The 27637-nt window shown below is 31.4% G+C and overlaps 1 protein-coding gene across 9 annotated transcripts in view; it reads right to left on the bottom strand.

Annotated features, from left to right (window-relative positions):
- Positions 1 to 1371: 1371 nt before the first annotated feature.
- LOC124359175 (complexin) overlaps positions 1372 to 27637 on the bottom strand; it is a 746642-nt gene continuing 720376 nt past the window's right edge. For all 9 annotated transcript variants that reach the window (XM_046811693.1, XM_046811695.1, XM_046811697.1 and 6 more), the window contains 3 exons: positions 13588 to 13751; positions 8286 to 8418; positions 1372 to 6548 (listed from right to left, as the gene is read on the bottom strand). In XM_046811693.1, coding sequence (XP_046667649.1) covers positions 6475 to 6548; positions 8286 to 8418; positions 13588 to 13751 — 371 coding nt within the window. In that variant the 3' untranslated portion in view covers positions 1372 to 6474. The remainder of the gene's footprint in view (positions 6549 to 8285; positions 8419 to 13587; positions 13752 to 27637) is intronic.

Raw genomic sequence — 27637 nt, 5'->3', positions numbered from 1 at the left:
CTAATCGTGCTCTGAGGTGGCCGATGAGTAGGTGTACTTATAATGTAGACATAAATTGTCGAAGTACTCGGTATGCTACTAATCGTGCTCTGAGGTGGCCGATGAGTAGGTGTACTTATAATGTAGACATAAGTAGTCGGAGTACTCGGTGAGCTCCTAATCGTGCTCTGAGGTGGCCGATGAGTAGGTGTACTTATAATGTAGACATAAGTTGTCGAAATACTCGGTATGCTACTAATCGTGCTCTGAGGTGGCCGATGAGTAGGTGTACTTTTAATGTAGACATAAATTGTCGAAGTACTCGGTATGCTACTAATCGTGCTCTGAGGTGGCCGATGAGTAGGTGTACTTATAATGTAGACATAAGTAGTCGGAGTACTCGGTGAGCTCCTAATCGTGCTCTGAGGTGGCCGATGAGTAGGTGTACTTATAATGTAGACATAAGTTGTCGAAATACTCGGTATGCTACTAATCGTGCTCTGAGGTGGCCGATGAGTAGGTGTACTTATAATGTAGACATAAATTGTCGAAGTACTCGGTATGCTACTAATCGTGCTCTGAGGTGGCCGATGAGTAGGTGTACTTATAATGTAGATATAAGATGTCGGAGTACTCGGTGAGCTCCTAATCGTGCTCCTAGGTGACCGATGAGTAGGTGTACTTATAATGTAACATAAGTAGTCGGAGTATTTGCTCTGCTTCTAATCGTGCTACGAGGTAACCAGTGAGTTGGTTTGTTTATAAATAGAGAAATGTTTTCGGAGTACTCGGTGCGCTCCTCATATTTGAGTTGGTGTATTTATAATGTATAGCTAGCCGTAGCTCTGAAAGCTAGTTATAGTTTTTATAAAAAATGGCCAACAGTTATCGTAATTATTTTATATCATTTTAAGTGGAATGAGACAATTACTTTTTGTCTTATATTTAATTTCAGGTAATAACACAATGAAATGTGTAGCTAGTATTGTGTAGGGACATTTTAAACTTTGATCACACTATTTTGAACGCCGTTTTAGTGCAGTTTAAATAAATATAATAATATTTTATACCTTTGACAAAAAAAAAAACTGTTTTGTTTTATAAAAGTTTTTTTTAAATTCAATGTCAGCTATCTGTGGTGAATAGTATATTCATTTTACTTACCTTTTATTAGGGTTTTATATAATATATATTTAAAAAGGAGTCCGTTAGTGATATATAATTGTGTTAAGTACGATGTCTGATAAAGAAGGTATACGTACTACCTTATTATTCTGGGTTGAAAGAGAAACCATATAAAAGTATTTTGGTGATAACTTCAAATTTCATTTGAAGAATATGACTTCGTCTTGAAGATCCAGGTATTTATGTTAGGGTTAAATAATAGACACATTACGTTAACAACAACTTTGTATTTACCAACAGGCTCCTATAAATAAATGTACAACTCCAAGTACTAAATACCTCTAACACAACAAAATGATGACAATGTGTAGTTTAGAATTCTCGCCCTTGCTCGATCTACCTCTCATATCAAATATTACCAAAAAATAATCATCGCCATTATTGAGTTATTTGGACCAATAAGAACACGTATTGATTGTTACTCAATCGGTGACCCTTTGAAATCTCTTCATTCTAAAATGATTGATATCACTAAAACGTCCCGAAGTCTTATTGCTTTTTAAAAATTTACAGAGGGGTACAGTGAAGTAATAAAAGTGGAACAGTGCATGCGTGTTTTGCGTGTGTATTTACTAAACACTGTGTTACAATTGTATACTAGTAAATTGTTTAGTAGGAGGTTTGAATTGCTTAATGATGCCACCTTTACAAGCGTCACAAAAGGATGATTGATTTATCTCAAATGGAATAAATGTACTTCATGAACTATATTCGGATGTGCTACAGCAACTTAATACGAGGTCTAACTAAATAAGATGTAAACACAAATAAACTCGGATACGAAACTACATTGCTAGATTCATCTGGCAGTATTTTGGACTTATACAAAGATCACACAAGCCATCTTAAGTATAAAATAACCAATAAAAGGATTTTCACAGATTAACAATCTTTTACAGGTCAACTCTTTTCATCAAAACTCAACAACTCGATTATTCTAAAGTAACAATTGACGAATATATCTTCTAGGGTAACAGTTGCTATACAGAATGAGCTCCTAACTCCACTTCAAGAAAAATGTAATCAATGTATATCTACTTAAACTACTTTGGAAATATTTTCTATTCATTTCAAACTTCAACTCTATATGTACACTATACAACGGGAGATGAAACGCTTGATGTTGATGATGTTGGGAAGTCTTCCGTGTATGAGGCTATAAATAATTAGTTAAGGGACGTATCAAGCATTATATATTACAAAACTAAGAAGTATAAAGTTCACCACTATGTGATATACCACAACATTTTATGTTTAATCTTCACTTAATAAGTCATGTAATACGTATATTGTAGCCAATGCGTAATTATAGTCTATATACAGCTATTGAAAATGTTTCTTAGGATATAAGTGAAAAGTTAAGAATGACTTCCCACCATCATCGATCTATTCTTAAAATATATAAACCATAACATGGACTAATGAGTAAAATTAAGCAAAAAAGAACAATTTTGTTATAAATTCACCAAATTTACAAAAAGAACCAACCATAATAATTAAGGTTTCTTTTTTCGTGTAGTACAACAAATCACCAACCAAATCTTCTCTGAATCAAATCTTATTTGTAATTGGGTTTCCTAAAATATACATCAGTTTGCAGTATTGAAGTTAAGATAAGATAAAGTATACTGATAGAGATATTGTGAGGTTAGATAGTAGAGTAGCTAAGCGTCTATGAGAGAGACTATAGGAGAACAACGACGGGCGCACAACACCGACACAACATCAAGTTAGGATGGCAAGATATAGAAAACTATGCTTCACTTACATTACGTGAGAACAAGCATTCAGTATAAGAGCATACATAACAAAATACCGCCACTTCTTCGTCCCTTTCACGCCTCATTACAACTGATCATGTTTCTTTATCGTGTTGAACTTTTAATAACCAAACTGGCGAAACTAATCTGAACATTGTTATACTGCAGTTGCTTTATTTATGTAGCAACAAACTTTAACATTAACAACGTAATATATTTCCCCACGCAAGCAAGTAATTTAAAAACGGAAAAGCCCAACACAATAAACAAACATCGGAACTAAATTTAAAGCATATTTCAATTACAGTATTTCAACGATATAGACACAACCTAATCTATGGAGCCTATAACTGGATGTGGCTTCCAATTAAATTAAATATCTAAACCACACGAATGCAAACATTATCGTAATATATAATATCATATTGAAGTACATAATGTTAAATAATTATAATAATTAATATTTCTCTATCAATAATAATGTATAAGTAATTGACTTAATGTCACGTATCAAGGACAGATGCATTCTTTATTATTACCCACACTCACAGATTACAATGCTTCTCATAAAATGTTCCATTGATCTAAGCTATTGTAAAAGGTTTGGTAATTTTTCAAATGGTCATCTGGTAAAATATTTGTCAAATTGAAATCAAAGTTTTCTATTATTATTAAATTCTAAATATAATATAAATTATTTTAAATGTAGGATCTCAAATCTAATTATTTAGAAGCATCCTGTTGAATGATCTTTGAACACTTCTGTAATTTAAACTTGTTTCATTCCCATTCTTTAAGAAAGCACCGTTTGATCATAATAACTGCTTACAAAACAACAGTGTAGTTAAAACTAAATCAGTAATAACCACCTCACTAGTCTAACTTCAGCCCAAAAACTAATCAACGTCCTAAATGAAAATGTCTAGTGCAGAAAAACCAAATACACCAACATGCTAGAGTATCTGTAAATATAGACGCCAAGCGACCACCATATATAGGGACAGTTGGTGTTAAGTCTTGGTACATAGCCTTCCGGTAAGAATATAAACGAAAATATTCATGAATCAACATAAATTACAACTACTTTCTGATACAATTTACAAAATATACTTTAACTAGTAATACGAAGAAATACACTATAAAACCTTAAATATTTCAATAAACATAAAACTAATTTATAAACAAGCCTCTGCCTAAACTTTAATGAAAGCAAGTGTGTTCTGTCTTGTAAAAATTTAAGACCACCATAAAGTCGTTTGGATATGAACATTGAGGGTAATCAAGAGACCATGCAAAGAGAGAGAGGAGACCTCGTAATGCAGAAAGAGGGTTCCCCGAAAAGCAAGGTAAACCCATGAGTATGCTTTACGGAAGGTCTTTGCTGAGAGGAAGCGTACAATGATTTACCTTAGTGCAGGCGTTTAAAGAAGAACGTTTCATAGGACAAGAGATGTCGACAGTTTTGAAAATGTAATCATAGTTCATCTTAATTAAGAAGTATCACATATATTTCAGGTTAACAGCTTAAATAATGCCTTCTAGAAATTGGGTTTAAAATGCAGAAAGGGGAACCTCTGTCTGCAGAAGGGAGATTTAGTGGAAGAAACAAAGAACAGCAAGCGAAGCGAGCTAAGCGACATTGACACATTTAACATCTTAACAATGAGTTACATCTCTTGTATTAATTAAAAATTGGTATCACAATCTTTTTGACATTGAACCTCAATATTATTTCGTCAATGAAATAACGTATCATGAGGCTAGGTAGCAACAACTATAAACATAGAAAAGAGAGACAATAAAACGGATATTAAATTGAAGCTGACATCAACTATGTTACAAAAGGTCCGTTTCTACATCCCTGAACAGAACTTTACAAGTTTAAGTTTGAATAACTTAATGCCAATCCATTGACTTTAAGGTTTTGTACGTATATCATTTAATTTGAAAATTCAACTGAAGAATGTAATCCAATATAGTTTTTTTCACTAAGCTGTTATTAATAATGGGTCTGCGTCTTTTATACGTGAAGACTATGTTGTATTCTAAATGGTCAAAGAGTATATATTTTATTATAAAATTGTCAGTATATACATTTAAATTCAGGCAGTTTATGATGGCATGGCATTAAGTTAAAGGACTTGTAGTGTGATATTTACATTGTTTTACGCTTAACAATGGTCAAGGTTCTAACAGTTGCTTACATCAAATAACGAGTCACTCCATTTACTATAAAAATCAATAATCTAATAAGTATTTTTGTACAATTCCAGAAAATTCAAATTGAAACATCAAATAAATGGAAACAACAAGGACTGGTATTGTCTCCCTAACCATGTATATAAACACACATAATCTTTAACATTCATTCAAAAATTGGATTTTGACTTTTAGTTTACAAACAGTCATCACAATAACGTTTTGTTTTCATACACTTTTATACAAATTTCGGCGTAACAACCACTGAAAAGTTGTACAATTGAGCTAAATGCCGTTTTGTTAGAGGCTAAATAAAACCGGATGCCTTCTTCAAACCCTTCCAGAAAAAGTGTTGAGAATTTAATGTGATCGTTGTGTGAATTCACTATCACTATTTAACCGTAACTATGTTAAGTATAACAATTATACAAGTACTTAGTTTCTCTAGAGTCGTAGAAAATAAGGCTTTCTTTGGAAGAGGTAAAAAAATGTGTTTTATTTAAATTTTACAGTCATACAAGGTTATGGTTACTTACTAGTTTAGTCCTATAAACGGAATCACGAGTAAAAAGTGTTAAAATGCGGATATTATATGCATTATTAGTTTATTTACCTGATTTGGTGTGTGGTGTGTTAATATACAAATAACATCTCATTAATTCTGAATAATTTTTCGCTAGAATAGAATTTTATAACGTGTTACGCTTAACCGAAACTATTTTTTAAATATTTTTACAAAAGTGTTAATAATTCGGCCACACAATTTTATGTATTGTTCGGAAATTGCAGCAATTGAAAGGTAAGCCCTTACACACTTAAGTTAATAAAGCTTATTTATATTTAAATAACAATTTGGTTTCCTTTTAGGAATTAATAGAAAGTGTCTTAGCCATCTTATTATATAGATACAATAAAAAATAAACTACTTAAAACAGACGGAAGGTTTTACTAAAATTGCTAAATAAGTCTAAATACCTGGGCCTAAACAGAAGAAAACACGAAATGACATGTATGGACTAAAAACTAGTAAGTAACACTATATTCTATTTAGTTAGAAACAAACAGCCAATTCTGGGATGGTCAACAAAACGTTGCAAAAGCGTTTACCTAACCCCAGCGCGATCTAGATGGCTAACGCATGGCAAAGCAACTAACTGCAATGAGAACTGTAAAAAGAAACATACGGTCTGTTGTAAAAGTTCAACAATGGTCTGTCTAGCACTCGAGCATGCCACTAGTCTCTTGTTAGCTCAATGTTATCGCTACTACATCAATATGGGACATTAGCTTCACATTAGTCCACTCTACGAGATATGTAGGACGATGCCACATTGCCATTGGTCCGGTCCACTCACTGCAGGCTGCACTTGCTCTCTATTTGTGACTTCAACTCGTTCACTTGCGTTTCTATTGTGTTTTTCAGCTCTGGAACACGAAATTACATATACAATACACTGTCAGAATAGCATTACGTATCATAACCAAAGTTTAGTTCCACATTTTAATTAATTTGTACGACAAAAGAACCGTAAAAAAGTGTCATGATAAGAAAAATCACACAACGGAATTCAAGCTCCGTCAGAGTAACAGTTTTGTTCTTTAATGATTATTGATATTAAAATAGCCTATTACAATATATAAAGTTGTCGTATTTTACAAATTATTTGTCAAGATTTAGTTTCAAATCAAATGTGAGATTTGGCTTTTTGTGAGAAAAATCAAAATAGTAATTAACTTACGGATTAACACGTTCACGAAGACATGTACCCCATCGGATACACGCGATCTTTCACAACTGCCGTCGGGGTACACATCAATTTAATTATTGCGTTTTTATTGTTTGCCTGTCTTGGTCGTTAGTTAAATTTGACCCTGCAATTACGGAAATGCCTTAGGCTATCGTGTACCCCGTCAGGTGCACAATTGCTTAATTTTTTAGATAATTTATTTTTTAGGTTCCACTTGGATTACATGGGGAAAAAAAAATTGGTATGATATCATAATTGTTTTTGTGCAAAATTAAAAAGCCTCGTTATAAATTGACGTTTGACGTAAAAAAACCGATTACGGTTTTATGGCATTATTAAAACTTTTACGGCAAATAAAAAATTCCGGTAAAACACTGACGTCGGGAACGTGTTATGAGACCTGTTCTTAATATACTTTATGATTTCATATGTATGATTTTATATATATATATATATATATATATATATATATATATATGTGTGTGTGTGTGTGTGTGTGTGTGTGTGTGTGTGTGTGTGTGTGTGTGTGTGTGTTTTCAAGAGATTTCCATATACTTGTATTAGTAACTTTAATAGATTACAATCAGGACTTGTGAATGATTAAGGATAATTATCAGGATTCAAGTGCAATACATTTATAAACAAAACATGCATGTATGTGTGATTGCCATATGGAAATAGTCTTAACGCAAAAGATTATATACACATATGAGTATTGTATAGTAGGAATTTCGTATATTTAAATACATTTATAATTATTGTTCCTTTTATTAGTTAGATATCATTCCTACTACAACATTTAAAGTGGCATCAAATACTAATATTTGATGTAAAATCTTCTCTCAGACATATTACATAGCGAAATATAAAAGTTAACACTTTCAACATACGAGGAAAATATTCGGGTTTCAATTCCAGTGGGGTAAGGGCTTATTGTTTATCAATATTTTCGGAATTTCGTATGCAACATAGGGATATTTGTATATGGAAGTAAATTAGATCAATTTATTGTCTAAATTAATTGTTTTAATAGAAACCCCATGAAATCAGTATGAATTATTTTAATTTTAAAAAACTGATAGTAACACTTCATTTACAGTGCGTTTGTTGTAGATATATCAATTTAGTAACACTGAAATAAAATTATAAAAGATTAAAAGGAAACATAGTAATATATAAAACTTTAGGGGATGGAAAAGTTTAATAGTGATATTAGTATTACTGTCATATATCACTTTTCACTTTATTATTTACTATATTACTCTATTAATTAGTTGGTACTAAATAATCGTTTTCCATTTACAAGATTTATGTTAACATAACTGTACGGCAAATTTGTAAACTGCGTTATTAAACATCAAATATAACAAAACAATACTAATACTTAAAGATTAAATCAGTCAGTGAAACCTACTAGTGAACTCGTCTTGGTCTGCTTCTTCCGCTTCTCGCGCTAACTCTTCGGGTGTTTTCTTCTTCCGCATCAGAGGGTTTTCAGGTTCTTCTGGCGGCTGTTCTTGAATTTCTTCTTTCTTCTTAATATTGTACTGAAACAGAAAGCAAATATGTGGTGCTTGTATACCAGTAGTTGTCTTCATCATCATGATGATCATCATTATTATCAGCCAATGGTGAATAATCGGTTTGTCTCTAAAATGTTAGTTATACATTTAAAGAGCCCTATATTTTCTTATGTTGGCGCTACTGTCGACTAATGCTTATGGTATATGGGATTTGTAACATAAAACGTGTAACTACGTAATTTATATGGTATTGTGTTTGAGAGGGGAATGTGTTTGTAATTAGCATTTAGACATTGTTTACTCAGCTATTTTCAAAACTTCATGACTCTAATTATTGCTCTAAAACTTAATATATAATAACTAATTACACATACTATACTATACTATATTAAATAAGTTCTGAGACTTGTAAAAATAGTAAAATATAAAATGTTACAAGGTACATAAATATATACTTATTACCTAAAGTCTATTTGATTTATAATATTTAACAAATAGTCAGAAGTACATTTATTTTTATATTTTTCCCATTCACAATAAATATACAAAATTTATAAAGGAGGACAGTATTTAAAATCTCTGGTTATAGTCCTATATGTAATATACAGAGGTTATTTTAAAGAGTATTAAACTTCTAAGAGAAAGAGCAAGAGAAAATTGAGAAAATATTTTTGATATTCTGAATACCCAGAATGTAAATGCATAGTTTTATACATAACAGAGCAATACTATTGTAGTTATAATGTAACACATTAATGAACAATATTTTAATATGAATTTGCATATAATAATTATTGCATTTTAACAATATTTTTGCGTAATGTAATAACAATCAAGTACTTAAAATACCAAAAATACAGGTACTCCGGAAAACATTCTGGGATTTTGAATGGCCCTTACTTAAAAAAAAATATTCTAGATAACTAAATTATTTAAACATCAAATTGAATTTTAAGTTACTAAGTTTCCTTTTCCTTGTAGCATGGGTGGAAACGTTGACCTTGGCTTGGTGACGATTCGTTACTGCGACATACACCCATGTAGTAAAATGCTTATGGTGGTGCAGTAAAGAAGAAGGTAAAGTGCATTTTGTGTAACGCGGAATTGAAATAGAATTATTTCTGCAGTGCCGGTTTCAAGGTTAAATTTGACAGATGATAAAGCAACTCGTCACTGGTTTATAACCAGTTTCGTGACACAGGCAGTGTATAGAAAAGACATTCAACTGAGCGGCCAAAAGAGTGGTAACGAAATTTTACATTCTTAAACTCATATCCGAAAAATGCGATGATTAACATAACCGCTTGTGTGAAATCTAGATTTTGTCATCACTTGTATTTGGCCGCCCGTTGTATGTTCTTTCTAGACATTTTCTGTGTCACATAACTCGTTAAATGAGCAACGGATTGCTTTATCATCAATGTTGAACTTGATACGTAACTCGAAACCGGCAGTGCACACAAACAATCCATTTAAACTCTACGTACCACACAGAACACATGGGTCATATGCTGAATTGTAAACATGGTACTCACTTAAATAGTTTACTTATCTTGAATAGTTTTTAAGTAACGGCCGTCCTAAATCCCGACATTATTTTTAGGAGAACCAGTATAAGTTCCTTTATCTTCTAACTCGAAAATTTTTAAAATAATTTCATTAACTGATATTGTAAAAATGAGTTACATTGCTGAAACATTTATTATTATGAATAACAAATCATACTGTAATAATAATTATTATACACAGTACATTTATAAGGCTTATTTAATAGTTTTATCTGATTTACTGAATTTTTATGTTTTAATAGTAATGTTGATGATAAATATATACGACGTAACTCGTAAATACACAAAATTATACAAATCATGATTTATGTCATAAAAAGATAATTAACACTCTACTATATTAAATAAATTCTAATGCTGCATTATAATAAAACAAAATTATTATAACATTTTAAAACAATGTACTTTCAACAAATTATGTATATATAAATATATTAAGAATTGAAAAGAGAAAAAAAATGAAGTGCAGCTATAAAATTTCAAAGGAATCAAACATCTATAAATGAGTAGTAATTACACACTCCAAGTGAGGACTTGAAACACTGTATTCTGGAAGCAGTAATATTTCACATAAGTAGTGACAATAGTACAATATATTTGAGTCAATTAAAATTCAGATAATTAAATAAAAATTAATGTACTTAATAATAGTTTAAACTTAAAATAACCGATATTAGCTAAAAACAATTTATTTAATATCTGAGCTTGCAGTCATTGGAATTGGTATATTCTACCATCGCTACGATTTTCACGTGATCATACAAACTTTGCTTACACTGGAATCAAACTTTCAAGAAAAACTAAACATTTTTAAGTTACCAGTAACATTAGAGGTAAGAAATAATATTTTCAAGGCAAGGAAGACGCTGGAAATAAATTGGTTAAGTGAGAGGAATATCTATTGAGCCAGAGAAGTCTTAGAAGCACTGATTGTCACTCAATTTCATACGAACATTTCTTATAGTTGCTTTGAAGAATCTTATAAGTCATGCTTTTCCCGATTTATCAATCATGTAGTGTTAAACGCAAAAATAATTTACAATTTTTAGACGAGACCAACTCCCAAATTATGTGATAATTGCGTGGGTGAAAATTGTGTTAATGACTTTGACAGTTGCAGTAAGGAGACGTAACGATAGTTTAAATATATAATCGTATGATAAATACAAGTTACTATAGTTGTTATGGCTATCCTTGGCTTCCTTTTTAGCGTGCAAATCACTCAATAAAGGATCTCTACTTATAAACTTAGTATGAATAAGACAAAGCTCAACGCTTATTTTACACACCACGTGGAGCTTACGGTGTAGCGTTTATCTTAAGTAGCAAACTACTATTTTGGTGCGTGGGGGAGTCGGTGGCCATTTTAATCTGAAGGGCTAGACTTTGGGTCGGTTAAAACCTTGCACTATATCCACTTACCTCCTATTATCCTTGATAATATCTCCGAATAGGCCAGTGGCCTAAAAGGATGGACAGAATATGATAACAAAGGAACGGCTTTGTTAAAATAAACAACAACACATTTTCAATCAGCATTAGATACAGTCATAGCATTAGATAATAACCTGAACCAGGAGAGTGAAATTCTCTGTAAGAGAGCAACCATCTTGACACTGGACATACCATACTTGAGATGCGTATTCTTGAAAAAAGGCAGTTCATTTGAAAGTGATAAAATTAATCGTATCCCTCAAGTTTTAACATCATAAGGATTAAGAACCTGTAAATGTAATTCTTGATCCGTTAACAATTTCTGTTTGAGTATTGTTCGCAGATAAAAGGAAAATGTAGTGATAAGTGATCTGATAGAACTTTCAAAGTACTATTTATGACTAATACACGTTTGTGCTCAGGTAAGTTATGTGTTTTTTTATATAATGTACAACGCGAAGTGTCTTGTTATGAATGCAATAGCGCTAGACACAACGCTTTAAAAATGTACTCAAAATGATAGGTCCTCCCAATATATTTCACGATTTTTTAGAGTTTTATTGTTGTAAATTATAGTATATTTACATATAAGAACAGATTAAAGTAACATAAAACTACGAACAATGCTTTTTATTATTACTAGGACTCTTAAACCACATTTATGATTAAAATAGTCAAAACCATTATCATAACCTTCTTAGTATCTTAGCGGTTTTCTTACGCAAATGAAATATCCAATACTGTTTAATATCCTAATTATGTCATCTATGGATTTTCAACTGTAATTGCTAAGCAACTACTGTATCCTCATTCATCTGTCTGCCACAGTTGGTCTGGCAACTTACTACTTCACAATCTGAGCTGGCCTAGATGAGTCTGCGGTCAGCTGGTCCCACCAGTAAATGGTAAATAATTCAGGATATCCGACGATAAGCCCATAGGAAATCAATCTGACTCCATTAGGGAGTCCGGATTCGACTCCCTACTAGAGTCAATTTGACCCCCGTCTGGGATTCCCATGTTGTCTAAGGCGTCCTCTGAGGATGCTGAAGTTTTGTGCGCATTTTACAATCACAGCAGTTGGATATATGTACAGTAAATATATGTACGGTAATATATATATATATATATATATATATATATATACTATTTTACAATTGTAATATGTATACATAAATATATATTGTGTAAAACCTTTCATAGTTGTAAAAGTTTATAGTTTCTTTGACTATACCACAATTAAATGAATAAGTTTGTATTTTAAAAACTTAAATATCTACGTGTCAACTACATTTAAGCTGGTTGAGTGTAATCTGTAAAAATAATGTTTATATACAAATAGATTAGCTTACTAAGCTGTGTTTTATTCTATACCATTAAATACAAGTCTAATGGAATCTATTTGAGTGTGGTTATTTCTCAACCACGTAAGTCCTACTGGAACGAATGTACAAATATCTTATATTGACAATCTTAGCATCTCTGGTTTACATACAGGCCTATCTCTATTTCGAAAATCGCTCTGGGCTACGCACTATTAGTGTATACATGTGTGAAAAATCCCGTAAGAAATGCATCACAGCAAACAAATGTTGTTAATTAAAAGAGCCTTTTAAATTTTCTGTGTGAACATAGTTTTATTAACATGACAAATTAATATGTTTTATTAATTTAACCATTATATTTAACTTGTTCATATTTAAATTCTTGAAAGCATATAGATATAACAGCACTTCTTATTTCAAATTTTTCTGCATCCGCTGTTGAACAAGACTAAGAACAAATCCAGATAAGAAAAATTAAAAAAACGAAAAAAAACGTTCTAAAGTACGTTTTAGCAAAATGTTAAGCAAGCAGTGCTTTGTTATTCCTGTAATGTAGATAAATTACATTCAATTTTTTAAGGAGGAAACGATATAAGGCAAAAGACTGGAGTGACGTACAATGTCTATAAATATTCACTTATATAACATTTTATTGATCCTAGCAACAAAGAAAAATGGATATCATAAATATAATTGACTGTATCCAGAAGTGGTAATACAAGTGAACGCCTACGAAATTTCGAGCGAATGCGTAGGTAACTGATAAATTAGAATAATCGTTAGTTCTTGAGACACGGAAAATACTGTTTGGGTTACATATTAATATAATACCGTGATGTAAATTTATAATTATGATATCCTATTACCTTATCTCTTATCTCCTGTCTCATCTTTTCCCTCTCTTCCTCCATTTTCCTGTGTTTTTCTTTTCGGCGCTCCTCTGCCTCCCTGATGGCCTCCTGTCTCTCCCTCTCTGCCTCCTCCTCCTTCTCCTTATCATCTTCGTTATCTCCATCTCCTCCTACCGCCCCTAGAACATAAAATACAACATCTGTTAGTTACGTTATTCATTAAAGGTATCTAAAGAATACGGTTCTACGTTGGGGATTTTAATTCTCAGATGGTGGAGTTAAACGGAAGTTTGGGCTAAAATGTTTGTGACACAAGTTATAACAGACAACAGTGTTGTAAAAATGAGACTAAAAAAATAAATAATAAATAATTGTTCGGGATTGATGAGCGCATTAAATGTTTTTATACGAGAGTTTTAAAGTGCGTTATGCTGATGTATTGGAGGCAAAATGTATTGTCTTGATAGATATTTTCCCCATAGTAGATGTATTATTTATTGCATCAATATAAGAAGTATTAACAAGAAGATCTGGTAACTGTGATAGATGATACACAAATATTGTGAAAATAGTTCTATAAAACTCAGTTTTTGCTGGACAACGACGTGTGACCGGCAAGGTAAGGTTTTTAGTTCGTGCAAGCTAGTTGTTACAAGAATTTTACGTTCAATAATATTGAAGAACTAGCCATTTATTTCATCTATTGATTTTATAATGGTGTTACCTATGCAAGTTATTAATGTTGATCTCTAAATGTTTTTATTGGTTGCTTGTAATTATATGTATTTATGAATGCCAACATCGTATTGTTTCAATTTGAATAATTATTATTTCTTACTGAGGTAACATATAATGAACAACGTAAATAAACAATAAATGGCTTTTACTGGACTGCTTTGAAATGGCTTTATCTCGTAATGATGACCTTTGAAACGTTTTGAAAATACCTCTATCTCACCCATTGGTACATTAACAGCTCTAATATAATATGCTATTCAGATATTTCTGTAAGACTACTCCGTAGTCACCAGTAAAGATGCCGCCTTGAATAGGAAATCGATCTCCTTATATCCAGGATAGATAGTTAAGTGATAAAGCCATGCTATCTTCAAGGATGCAGGATTAAGGACAACATCGTTGATAACCAATTAACACAAATTAGAGAAGCGGCTTGTGAGCGGGACTTGAGTGGATTACGCAGCAATCAACACCAGCTGGGCGGGCTAGACCGACTGATTGTTCTGGTACAACGTTCATTTACTACAAATGAGTTTTTACTCTTTTACTCTAATTTTCATACAAATTATTGAATTTTACAGTAATTACATATATTTAATTGTGTGTCATAAATTATTATTGAAAATAACAAAACATTATTTATTCAATTTACTTTTTATCTTCATTTCAATACATTTTTAATTATGTTCTGTAATTTAGCATGTCAGTTACAAGACGCAGCTTAATTAATTGATATTGAGTTTCCTTAATATATCAATAAGTTACTTTTTTCAAGTCATAAAATAGCTACAATAAATTAATACTGAAAACAACAACAGGCACGCATGTTGAAGCATGCTGTAGTGGAAACAAAAGGCTACCAACTTAAATAATTCTGAAATAACAATGGTTTTTATAAATTACATTTCTTTTATATATTGCGCAAAATTATGTAAGTTAACTGGTTATTGGTTACTATAAAAAACTAAAAGAAGGTAATAAATAAATATTACGTAGGTGTTTTACTCTAAAATCAATGAAAAGGGCCAAAAAGTGAGTTAGATGAATTTTATTTTTTAGAAATTCGAGATGTCACGGTCAGCGATAGACTACATTACTTTACGGCAATTACTGTAGGTTTAAATTTAGTTTATTGCCTATGCACAGTTTAAAAACTAATTAAAGTATCAACGTAGAGTTTGAATACACGTGCAAAATTACATACGGTGTTTGAGTAAGGTAAATTACAATTGAGTATATTGTTTGATAGTGTGGTTATTGATTGGGTGGTGCCTCCTGCTGGCCACTATGGCTCTTTAAGCCATGACTGATATATCAATAACAATACACTGGGTGGTTCCCTTAAAAATAAAAATAATGCACTCGTAGATAAAATCAATATTTAAGACAAACATAATATTGTATTAACAATCCTACTTCATTCTACAGGATTATTAAAATAGTTTCATTTATTAGCAAAAACAGAGACAAAAGCATTATTATAAAGAATACAACAATTTTCTTAATAACAAGTTTTAAGTCTGTTAGTTTGCAAACTCCCAAGCGAGTTCCATCCCCCAGACACTCTGCAACATTTTCCGCGTTATGAACTACATTTCTTACATAAGTAAACTTACGAGCTAAGACTTAAGAACTAACGAAAACCAAGAAACATAGCAAGCAGTCGTCAGGCGATATCTGTGACCATGATATCCGAGATCTGTCTTCATTTCCAATGGAATCATGGTTTGTCAACGTAACATTTAAACACAGTTTAACTTTAGTAAAACCAAGCTATCAAAATACAATATAACCTTGTTGAAACAGAAACATATCCTTTCCATTGCTGCAATAATATGTTTTTATGATTCATGTGAAAAGAAATACCAACTGTTAACTTATGCACCTTATTGCAATACCACCTTGGTGTTTGCAGATTAACTAACGGCTTAAAGTTTTTATATTGCTCATTAAAACTAGTTAATTCCATAATTTTTTATAATTTTGTGACTCTTGGCCTAAAAATAAATCAATATTTATGTTGAACCATTTCTTTTGAATTGCACTGTGTAACAGCCAGGTTGCTTTGTTGCATCATTATCTATTTTATTTAGGTTTAATGAGACGTTATTACGAAATTTCAAAATGCGGTTTTTAGCACAGCCAAAGACAGTTTATTGTGAACTTTATCTACGTCAATTTATATTCGAGCAAGAGTTTCCAGCTAATGGTATATCGAACAATATACCTATCAGGTACTTGTTAAAAATACATAACAGGTTCTCACCGCAAACATACAGGAGGTGAATCTTACTGAATAAATAAATGGCATAACGTTTAGTTCAGAAAATTTTCAAAAAAGTCCTTAAACTAATAATACACCGTCAGCAGACGTATCTACGTATCTCTGTCTAGAGCTTTAAGCTCTAAAAATTACTGGGTTTTTATTTCTTATAAAATTAAAAAAGGCTCCCGACATTGATGTAGCATAGCTCTACTGACTTATTTATGGGACTAGAGCACTATCTTTCTTCTTTAATTATTTATTTATTTATATCATGTATTTTTTCAATGGAACGTTTTCGAGTTGATACCTATGTAAACAGCCATATCGCGCAGTTAAAACGTCTTAAATCCGTACATGCTACACCAAAAGCGAAACCAAAGATTAAGATTTGCTCAATATTTTAGCGATGTTTTTAATTGAAAGCTTTATTAACATATCGTGTAAGAATTTGTGGCATTATTGAATTACAGATCCTCTGTACTGTATGGGGATGTTTAAAATGCTGCGCTTTTATAAGTATCACACAATAAATTTAACAAACTCGACAAACATAACGATGTAATGAGTGGTATAACAAGAGATACTTTGGAGAACATTTCTAAAATTTGACTGAAAAGCGGAACATTGCATAAATTCTAAATCGTGTTTTAAATAAATGAACTTAACACATTAGAACTAAACTTGCATAATCATTTGTAGTACCGGTTAATAACATACAGTAGTAAAACCTATTATAGATATGTAAATACTTGACACTTTTATACAACAATTTAACTAAGAATGCACCTTAAACACGTTAAAAGTTATTTATTCTTGCAATGTACATGCACTCCTGTATAGTGTCAGTAATGTGCCTTTATCTTACACTGCTCAATCTTATTTCGTTCATAAAAATTTAGTACAAAGCATTCGCCCCTGGATTCAGGTAGAATAATTATAGTACAAAAAACTAGGTATTTGTAAAAATAGAGACAACTTTAAGACACTGATTAATTTCGTTGCTGAAAAGTTACGTATGGAATATATATGTAATACATAAAATATGTTTGTCCTTTTTTGGCTTAATTGCTTTCTTGCTTGCAAATAATGTTATGTACATACTATAGTGTAATGTAATGACGTATTGTTTTTTTTCATAACTGATGTTTAAAAGCCAGAAAATAATGAAGCCAAAAAAGGACAAATATATCTTGTTGGATCTTTAATTAAACAAGTAAGAAAATGAATAGAAATAAAATATGTATAAAATAATTTCCTTCAATAAAATTTTTACTTCAAAGAAACTGTCATATATATGACTAGAAATAACTATTCTTTTACATGCAAGAGTTTTAAGAAAGGTATTGAGTTTCATTTAGTTAGTTAGGCAAATTATACAATTAAAAAATTCAAATGTTCCAATTAAAATGTAAAAAGTATTAAATGCCCGTTTTATTTTGCCGTATTGAACACAAGAAACGCTTAAATAACTTTTTTGATGTGACGGTTTTTAATAATTTACTTAATATATAATGATATAGAATCCAACCACACGATGGTTTTATAGCTGACTGATTTATACAGAAGGTATTAATTAGCCTTCGAAATGGGTTACATGTAACTCTATTAATGAACGCGAGGTAGGCTACAATGCGTAATAAAACTTTATGCAAATAATAATTTTTATTGTTCTAGTGTTGTAAACTTCTAACACTAAAAACACGAATAATATTTTTTTTTAAGAATACATGCGACCAAACAGGTATTTACACGATAAACTGTGAATGGGTGTTATAACAATGCCAACATTATTATTTAATGGAGTTTGTACAGAATGGAACTTAATTTGAAATTAAGAAAAGCTAATATCATACTTATGATGTAAGGAAATCATGTGAATATTTAACAGTCATTATCGTAATTGATCAAATTTGCACCTCTGCGTGAGAGAACGAACTGTTCATAACTGATTAAAGGGTACGTTTTAGGTTTAGTATATATTTCCTCAAACGTGAAATGGTTTATCCAAGAGAAACTAATTAAACATTTAAGTAAAGTCCAGGCTTTATTATATTAACTGTCTACAAGCGACAAGAACAGAAATTTTAAATTTAAAAATAAAAACATTACTTTATCATAGATAAAACTACAAATTTTTTTAAATTTCGACTAATTAGGATAATTTATAAACAATTTACATTTATGAGTACAGACAGTATTATGAAATATGTATACGATAAAGTAGAGTACCTTGACTACTGATTGTAATGGTATAAGTGAAAGTAGAGATCCAGTTTCAACTGAAATCTACCTCTTTATTTTGTAGCCAAAGAATTTTATAAAATTGTTTTTATCTCCAGAAAATTCTGTAACAGAGTTTGTGTTTAGGAAATTTTCAATTTCAGAGATGGAGTGTAAGGTATTCCATTTTAAAGGCCTCTTGACACATACAATTAAAAATGTTTTCAATTTAACTTGTAGTGTAATGTACAGTGAACTAAATTTTATAAGTATTTTAATGTTACTTTATTGAAATTATTGACGTTTTTGGATTAATCTCTACTCGTTACACAAAACAGTCAATACCTTCTGCTGAAAAAATTCTAAAATTTCAAATTTGAAAATTTGTTCAAAAGTAATTCAAATTTTTAAAGTTTAAATATATTATAACAGACCAAAGTAGTAAATACTAAAGTAATATTCGCATTAAACCAAATCAATAACAAAAATCAAACATTTATATATTTAATACTTGTTTAAGACATGGTAACAGTTTCAACTCTGTAGGTAAAGATAAAAATTTCATTTCTTATTTTTCAATTTGCTTTATAAAAAAATCTAAACTTCCTTATAAATTCCTCACAAGACTGGAAAAATAGTTGCGTTACGAAGCTTCAAACACTTGTTCAATTTCAATGTATTTCCATGAAAGTACTTATTGTAAGCTAATTACACGATATTAAAATTCCATTCTTATTGCAATTTAAACATCTAATAAGCTGTATACAAAGCACATACTGGAGACAATAGGTTTCTAACCTGAACTAGATACACAAAGGGTTACATCAAATAGGGTTTATATTTATTTTAAATCTCTCACATGAAACATAATTCATTTCCGATTAGCTTTGATAGATGCGTTTTTAAACGCTAAGAGCAATTAAGAATGTTATTTTGGTGTGTGTGGACTAGCATGAAATTTAGTGGAATATTGAAATATTTTCTTTAACTTTGATGAAATAAAATGTTTAAATTCTAGAGAGAAGGATAACTGCTCCGAGATTAAAATAGAGCAGCCCTACGTCAGTATGGTAACTACTATATTACTACTACTCATGGAAATTTATTTAAAACACACTTAAATCAAAGAGATTGGGATAAAAAATAACAGAAGCATTGATATAAAACACAAGAAATTTAATACAAAACGACAAATTGAAGCTTACTGCTAGATTTTTGCAAGTAGGGTGTAGCGTAAAGATGTATATTTTATTCAATGAACTCGCTGACATCTGAATTAGTATAAGAAATATCACCTTATCATTGGACAGAGAAAATGTATCTGGAAATTGAGGACAAAAATGGATGACATACATAGTACATATTGTTAAAAAGATGAATGATTGGAAGAATTTTAAGGCTACATACGAGGGATGAATAGCTGGCTTTGAAAATGCTCTAGGAAATTGTGACGCCCTAATGGTTTCTCTATTGAAATAAATAGCTTCCAATTATGGTTTAAAATGTAATAGTATCTAGAGATAGAGATTTCAACAGTATTAATTATTTCAGGAATGTTTGAAGACATCGTTTAAATCAAGTTTGAGTTTGTTCAAATTGATGCTGGGAGCCACGCGCCTGAAAGCATTTTTTGGCTATGTGGAGTAATCCTTAAACATTTCTTCTATAATAACCACCACCTACGGAAATTTCGATGACGCAATTGCAATTGCAAGAAAATAGTACAAAAAAGAGATACATCTGTACCTCTAGTACTGTATCACTATTGGGATTATACAGTAGAGGAGAGATGTACGACGATTATATTTTAACAGCTATTCTATTTAAGTGTTATTCTTGGAGGTCAAACGTTTTTATGAAAAAATACTTACCAAAGTTAATCCGGAGATTAGATTGTCTAGAAATTATTTTGGATTGTGCTGGTTTTTACAACGATTACATTTCATATTCCAGTTCACACTTCCTTCCCACACGCGTAATAAGTTTACTTTACTATGAACACCTCTGCAAGTATACTGACCATCTAATTCCATCCACTAACGTACATCTAGCCACCGTAATATTTGCCAAAGACGACCAGATGATAGCCAATCTGCGCACTGCGGGACAGTAGATTCCATGTAAAAGAAGATAGTCCACAATAGAAAGACAATTCTGTACAGTCATTTATCACTTTTATATGTATATGTGTTATTTGGCTTCAGATATCTTGAAAATGATGAAACTGAACACGATACGCAATTGAGAATCAAAGGAATATTTGTCATTAAATCAAGAAACATACAAGTAGATATCTTCACCGATAAAGTATTTATCCGAATCGAGCACGAACTCCATACCGAAATAAAGCCATACACCAGAATTTCACATTGGATTTTACTTTATTCTCTTGATGTCAATAATAAATTTGTAAATAATACTGGTCATATTAAACCTTAATACGCTATAACGAGACTTCCAGGAACATACGGTTCCTCTCTTGTATTATTATAATACATATTTAGAGTACTATGGGTTAACATCAATCATTACAGATAGTTAATTAATCTCGTTAAACCTTCATTTGCAAGTCGGCAAACACAAAAATCGTCTGATACTGGTGAAGGTAGTAATAGGTACAGATTATTACCGGACCTTAAAATAAAGGTATTAAAACTCCACGAAAGGACAGGCTGTGACGGTTGGCAAGTAGAATTACATAAAGATTTTAAATATCTCTTCCATAGCCCTGATAATATTACTGCTATATTTTGAACTTGCGTGCATTTCGATCTTAATTTCTTGGAAATAAGTGGTTTTAAATTGGGGAATTGTGCTGCATTAAGACTTTAAAAAAACTTTTAACTTTGTTGCCGATGGTGTAGAAGTATAGGTGGTAGTTCGGAAGTAACTTTTAATCCATTGGTCCCAAAATGTAATGTTAAAGAGCGCTTCATATTAACCCTAGCTTCACCGGGTAAAATAACACGTTATTTATCTTCTTTTAAAGCGAAATTGATAGTGATTTTAAAACGTCTACATGTACCTTATAGTTTCTAATATACAAGACGAAAAATTATGTAATTCGAGTGTTGATTGAATTCTATCGTGATGGGGTGCAAATAATATGAGCCCCTCCTATAAATCACTGACATCTAAGATTCTTAGAAACACAACTTCGTCCTAGACCATTAGTTAACTGTTCGGGTCTGATATACATGGACTGACATTACATATTTAAGGATACTCGGCGTGCAGTATAGACTTTACGATGACGTCTTTCTGATAGCTGTGATACTCACTTAACAAGTTTACAACGGAGTCCAATCAATTTTAAATTTGACATGAATTGTGATGCTTTATGTTGAAATTGTGAACGAGGTTATTTTAATAATAATAGCAGCAATTACAGATACGCTGAAACCAATATTCAGTCTACACAATAGAGGAAGAGGTTTCGTACCTCTCTTTATAAAATTTATGGATTGGTTTATTCTTCCTGAATATGGTGTATGGAGGGATCCGCAGTTGATTGTCAATTAATGGAAATTAGTAAAGGCCGGAGTGTGGTGGAGTAGATTACAAAGCCATCAACAGCAGCTGGTCGGCAGCCGCTACTCGGCACTCAACACGACTGATTACTGCGGCAGTCGCTAGCTGCACCGACGCGACGGAAAACTGTTCTATTCTAAATTACATCTATTAAAGCTCATTGGCAATCAATTAACTAATGAGAGTGACCATAGAACTCATAAAATATCGTTTAAGTTACCTAATGGAAAATATAAAAATAGATGGAAGTGTCCAGGTGTGTATATGACAACTGTTTAAAACTTATTCAAACTATGTGTTTGGAGCATTAAATGTAATAAACACAGTGTATATATATATAAATTATATATATATATATATATATATATATATATATATATATATATATATATATATATTAAAACGTTATCATTTATTTACGAGTGTAAATAAAGAGGATTACAGATAATGCTATAAAACTATGTGAGAGTCTGAAATAAATGCCGGGATTTTGAATGCCAGTTAAGCAAAATTGAAAACGACTAAACAATTTATACTTCTTTGTTAATACCAACATATGCTTACGAGATAATACCCTGTAAAACCTTATATCAATATTGGAATATGATATGCTTGTAGCAATACTCCAATACTTCAAATATCTGCTACTGGTACTCCGATATCTAATGCCCTTTGTATACATTCTACATTTACATGTTATTTTGTAAGAAAACAACAGGAAAATATTTTAAAATTTGAGGAAATGGTTAGTGCCATTTTAGCAGAGAATTATGTTTGTAAGGGAAACGTAAAAGAACTTTTCATTGGAAAAGTTCTCCTCATAGTTTATTAACCCAAAGTAAAATAATGTTACGAACAATATAAACTGAAAACATCCTGATCATGTAATTAGTAATATTAATGTAAATTAACATAATTGCATTAATAAACAACTTATTTTTTTAGCTTGAGTAAACATTTTTTACGGGAATTTGGGATGTAAATGAGATAGAAAACTTTATATAGCTACCATTAAAATATACCCGAATATTTGATATAAGTGAACAAATTGACAGTACAATAGTCACGCTACGTATTATAAAGCAATCCGTTTAACACCGCATTCAGTTTATAGTTTTAGCTCGTTATTATGGTAATCCTCTACTGAGAGGAGGTAAATTGTTTTAGAAATTATCTGAAATTATTGAATTATTGTTATTTAGACTCGTTTCCACATCCATTACTACGTGAAACTGTAATTTACTAATCTTTACAAATGCGTGAACAACCGCATAATGTGGTTATACGCGCTATATGGTTTATGTACATCATGCATTACTATATATATATATACGTCTTTAAAATGTAAAATGCTTAAATTATGTAGGAAGATTATTAATTTGCTAATTAAAAAAATACGTTGTAATGGGACAAGCCATATACTTTGATGTCTCATTTTATACGAAATACTTGTTTCCCAGGAAACATAACCGAATATTTAACCTGGTGAAAAAAATTAAGGGACTTGATAATATCCATTATACCCCTTTAAAATATAACTAGCCCTAAGTTAAATACGAAATAAAAACGGTTGAAAATACAAATCTTTCACAAAACTAAATTTTTTTCTTAAACGAGATAAAATCTTTTATAAGTAGAAATAATTTTCATAAAATTCAGTCAAAATATGATTTAAAACGGTGTGAAGCCATATCAAATAATTATCAAAAGAAGATGAATAACTCGTGATGCTCTACACTCATGCTGCAAAAACCCACATATTAGAACAGATACTCTACTGTTATAGCACTTTCGGTGAGAGGAATCTCTTTTTTTCTTTTCCAGTGTTCTCTTTTTTCTAATTTTTAGTCTTAACTAGAGAATAAAGTGGTTTCTATAGTATAACATTTGGATAACAATATATCGGCTATTAACAACTAATTAAAAACTCCATTTTAGTGTCCACACCTTTAATCACTCCCTCCATGCACTGGGATATAACTATTACATAAAACTATAATATACCTCCTATCAAAGCAGTGAAACATTCGGTGAAAATGTAACCATTTCTTGTTTCTATAGTAATTTTAAAAACGTATTAATTTCAGTTTTCTTATTCGAACTGAAAATGGGATTTCTGATCTATATTGTACTGAAACTACGAATTACAGCTTGATAACGTGGACGTTTCCGTTTATATAGATAATCTTCAACTGCGCTAAATGAAAAGGTAAATGTTTATCTCATGAGCTCATTCAACACTACAGTAGATATTTGTCTCAAACATTCAATCGTAAATCGTCACCCTGGCACCACGCCTTTGTTTAGTGGTCAATAGATCAGTGCCAGTATTTTTCCAGGTTCTTTAGTAGCATCTTCATAACCCTTCTTTCTTTATACGCTTATAGAGAAAAGCATTAGCGATTCTTTTTTCCCCTCGGGAACCTACAGCAACTGTCTAATATTGGTGGACCTGTCACACACTCGATAAAAGCACTACCACTCTTCCCAATGAACCACTAAAAGTAGTAACTCAGTAACATATATTAGTATCTGTTACTGGATATTGTCCTTCAAGCTGCTAGTTCAAATACCACAGACTCTGAAATGTGATGTGCTCTTTTACTGCTTTGAGGTTACGCTTTTAGTCCCTGTAAACCCACTGCGTATTAGATTTACCTGCAGTAATGGATTGATTGAATGTCTTAAAGGAACAGCCACTTATTGTACCAAGCTCATATGGTAGAATTTTTTTAATTTTTATTTTTGGCATTGACATTGCCTTAAAATCCGGCTAGTTGAAATGGAAGCAGAGGTTATAAAATAGAAATTATATTTACGTAACATCAAGTTTAATTCGCTCGATGCCTGTATCTCAGAAATAGGGAGCTTATTAAGTATTGGATTGTTTGAGTTTGAGCAATATCTGAAGTTAATAACGTAATCCCCTCTTCTAAAGTTAATATGAACTAACTATTGGCAGAACTAGTACGTGTTAAGGTTAAGGCATCGAATTCCAATAGCAGAGTTACTCCTTCTCCCTAAATCAATCTAAAATGAGCTCACCTTCTTTTAGTGTAATACCTTCATTTTCTAAGCATTAAGCTTCTAATCGCATGTTATCTTACAATATGATAATTTTGTGGTTTCATAAACGGTCGTGTGATGGTTTGTAAATGAATTAAATGTAAAACATTCTACAATATAACCTTATTTTTAGGATTTCATTCTCCTTTTGGAAGTATTCTTGAATTACTTTCTCTCGGACCATTCTTCTCACAAACTGACCAAGCTCTTCCCTTGCTTTTCGCCATGCTTTGCCTACTCTAGAGTTTGCAACCTTTTTCCTACCAGTTCTTCTAGGGTCATCATTTATAGTTTGGGTGCTAATTTCTTTGTATAGATTTGTTTCGTCGACTTCACCTCACAAACTAAGACCAGCCCGCATCAATGTCTTTCAATGGGACCCCTTCCCCCCAGTATCTCTTCATCCTCTATATCCACTAACTCCTCCACCTTCTTCTTTTCCCTCTCAGCAGACAGGCTTTCACTATCCGATCTGGTTTTTTTCTTCTCTCAAACTCGAAATCCAATTCTCCTAGGTTGTTTTGAAACAATGAAACGTCCTCTAAAAAGGATTTATTGATTCATCCATTTTATTAACAAATGTCTTCTTACTCTACTGCTTTTCAAGGAGTTACTTTCTACCTTCTCTTTCTTTCTTCTCACCCAGTTCTTCATTTCTTTGTTTAACAATGGACCAAAAAGCTAAAGCATCCATTTACATGAAATATTTTTACTTACAGTAATTTCTTTGACACCTTTCTCATGCATTACCCTAAAGATCATGCATCCTCGGACACCCGAAAACGGATTCTAGCACAGTTACGCCTGATGGATCCTCATCCGGATTCTGACAACTGTGACTCCATGAAAGTATATAAGAGTATTGATCTTGGAGGGTGAGTGGGTTAGACTCCCACCGAAAATTATAGTTTATAAGTGCTAGCAAGGGAAGATGGAGAAGGAAGATTGACAGAGAGTATTTCTTCGTAAAAGATTTACTTTATAAGGATCTAACAAACAAATGTGACATATTGTTAAAAAGTTGTATATTAAGAAAGAAAGGCCTGTTCATTAATCAAGTAATACTAAACGGAGAGATGAATAGCGGGAAGTTGATTAGGAGACAATCAACGGGTGGCATGGATGATTTGGTTAGGGGGTAATTCTGTTGTGTTGATCCATTTTGCACAGTGACACTGTATCAGCCACACCTATAACCCATGTTCATTGTACTAAGGTATTTATAGGACATAGCAAATATTTCTCGTTTATATTGACAGCTTGAATTTTATGTAGGTTTATGTAAATCTGACTTTTGCAATCACCCTAGTTACGTTATTCCCGAAGAATTTCCCCATTTTCCCGATCGTGAAGCCAGAAGCGAAAATCACTATAAGCCGGAAATTTGTATATATGTATGTATATATATATATATAAGTATATGTATATATATATATATAAGTATATGTATATATATATATAGTATATGTATATATAGGGGTTCTGAGAACTCGAACATTAAAACTTCAGCACTGGATTTTCTGTTTTTGTAAAAATGTTAAAATACTACGAAGATTTTATATATATATATATATATATATATATATATATATATATATATATATAATATTCCTAGTATTCCTAGTATATATATATATATATATATATATATATATATATATACTAGGAAAATTTATGTGTCATATATATATATATATATATATCCATACACATAAATTTTCGGATTAAATTAAGCTTCGGTTCGACAATATTGTTCTCCAACCTAAAAAATATCTAAGAATTTTCGTAAGGTTTTCATGCAGCGGACGTACACAGTTTTAAGTACAAACATCTTTGTTGGAATATTTTTGGATGCAGACTAAACATGGTACTGGTACAATATTTTCACATAGCTTGGTTGGGTTCGTTTGCCAGTCTTAACCAATAAAATGTTTCAATATGGCTGCCATTCGCGACTTAATATTCGCCCATAAACAAACACATCCATCTTCGTGGTAAGAGCTCGTTTTTATTTCAGTTATTCACAATCTTAAGTAACTACACGAGCGTGAAGAAGATAATATGAAAGTAACTTTTGTAAATACACGGTATTATTTTTCACAATGAAAAATATTAGTTTTTAAATTTATTTATGGTTAAGATGTTCAAGCACAGGTAATTCCGCATTAAAGTATAATGTCTTGAACAAATGCATACTCAAAATAACGATAATAAATTTTTACTAATAATTATAATAATTATGCT

This window comes from Homalodisca vitripennis, chromosome 4, assembly GCF_021130785.1.
Source record: "Homalodisca vitripennis isolate AUS2020 chromosome 4, UT_GWSS_2.1, whole genome shotgun sequence".
Classification (NCBI taxonomy): domain Eukaryota; kingdom Metazoa; phylum Arthropoda; class Insecta; order Hemiptera; family Cicadellidae; genus Homalodisca; species Homalodisca vitripennis.
Note: the sequence above shows the minus strand (reverse complement) of the source record. Positions and strands in the feature narration are given on the sequence as shown.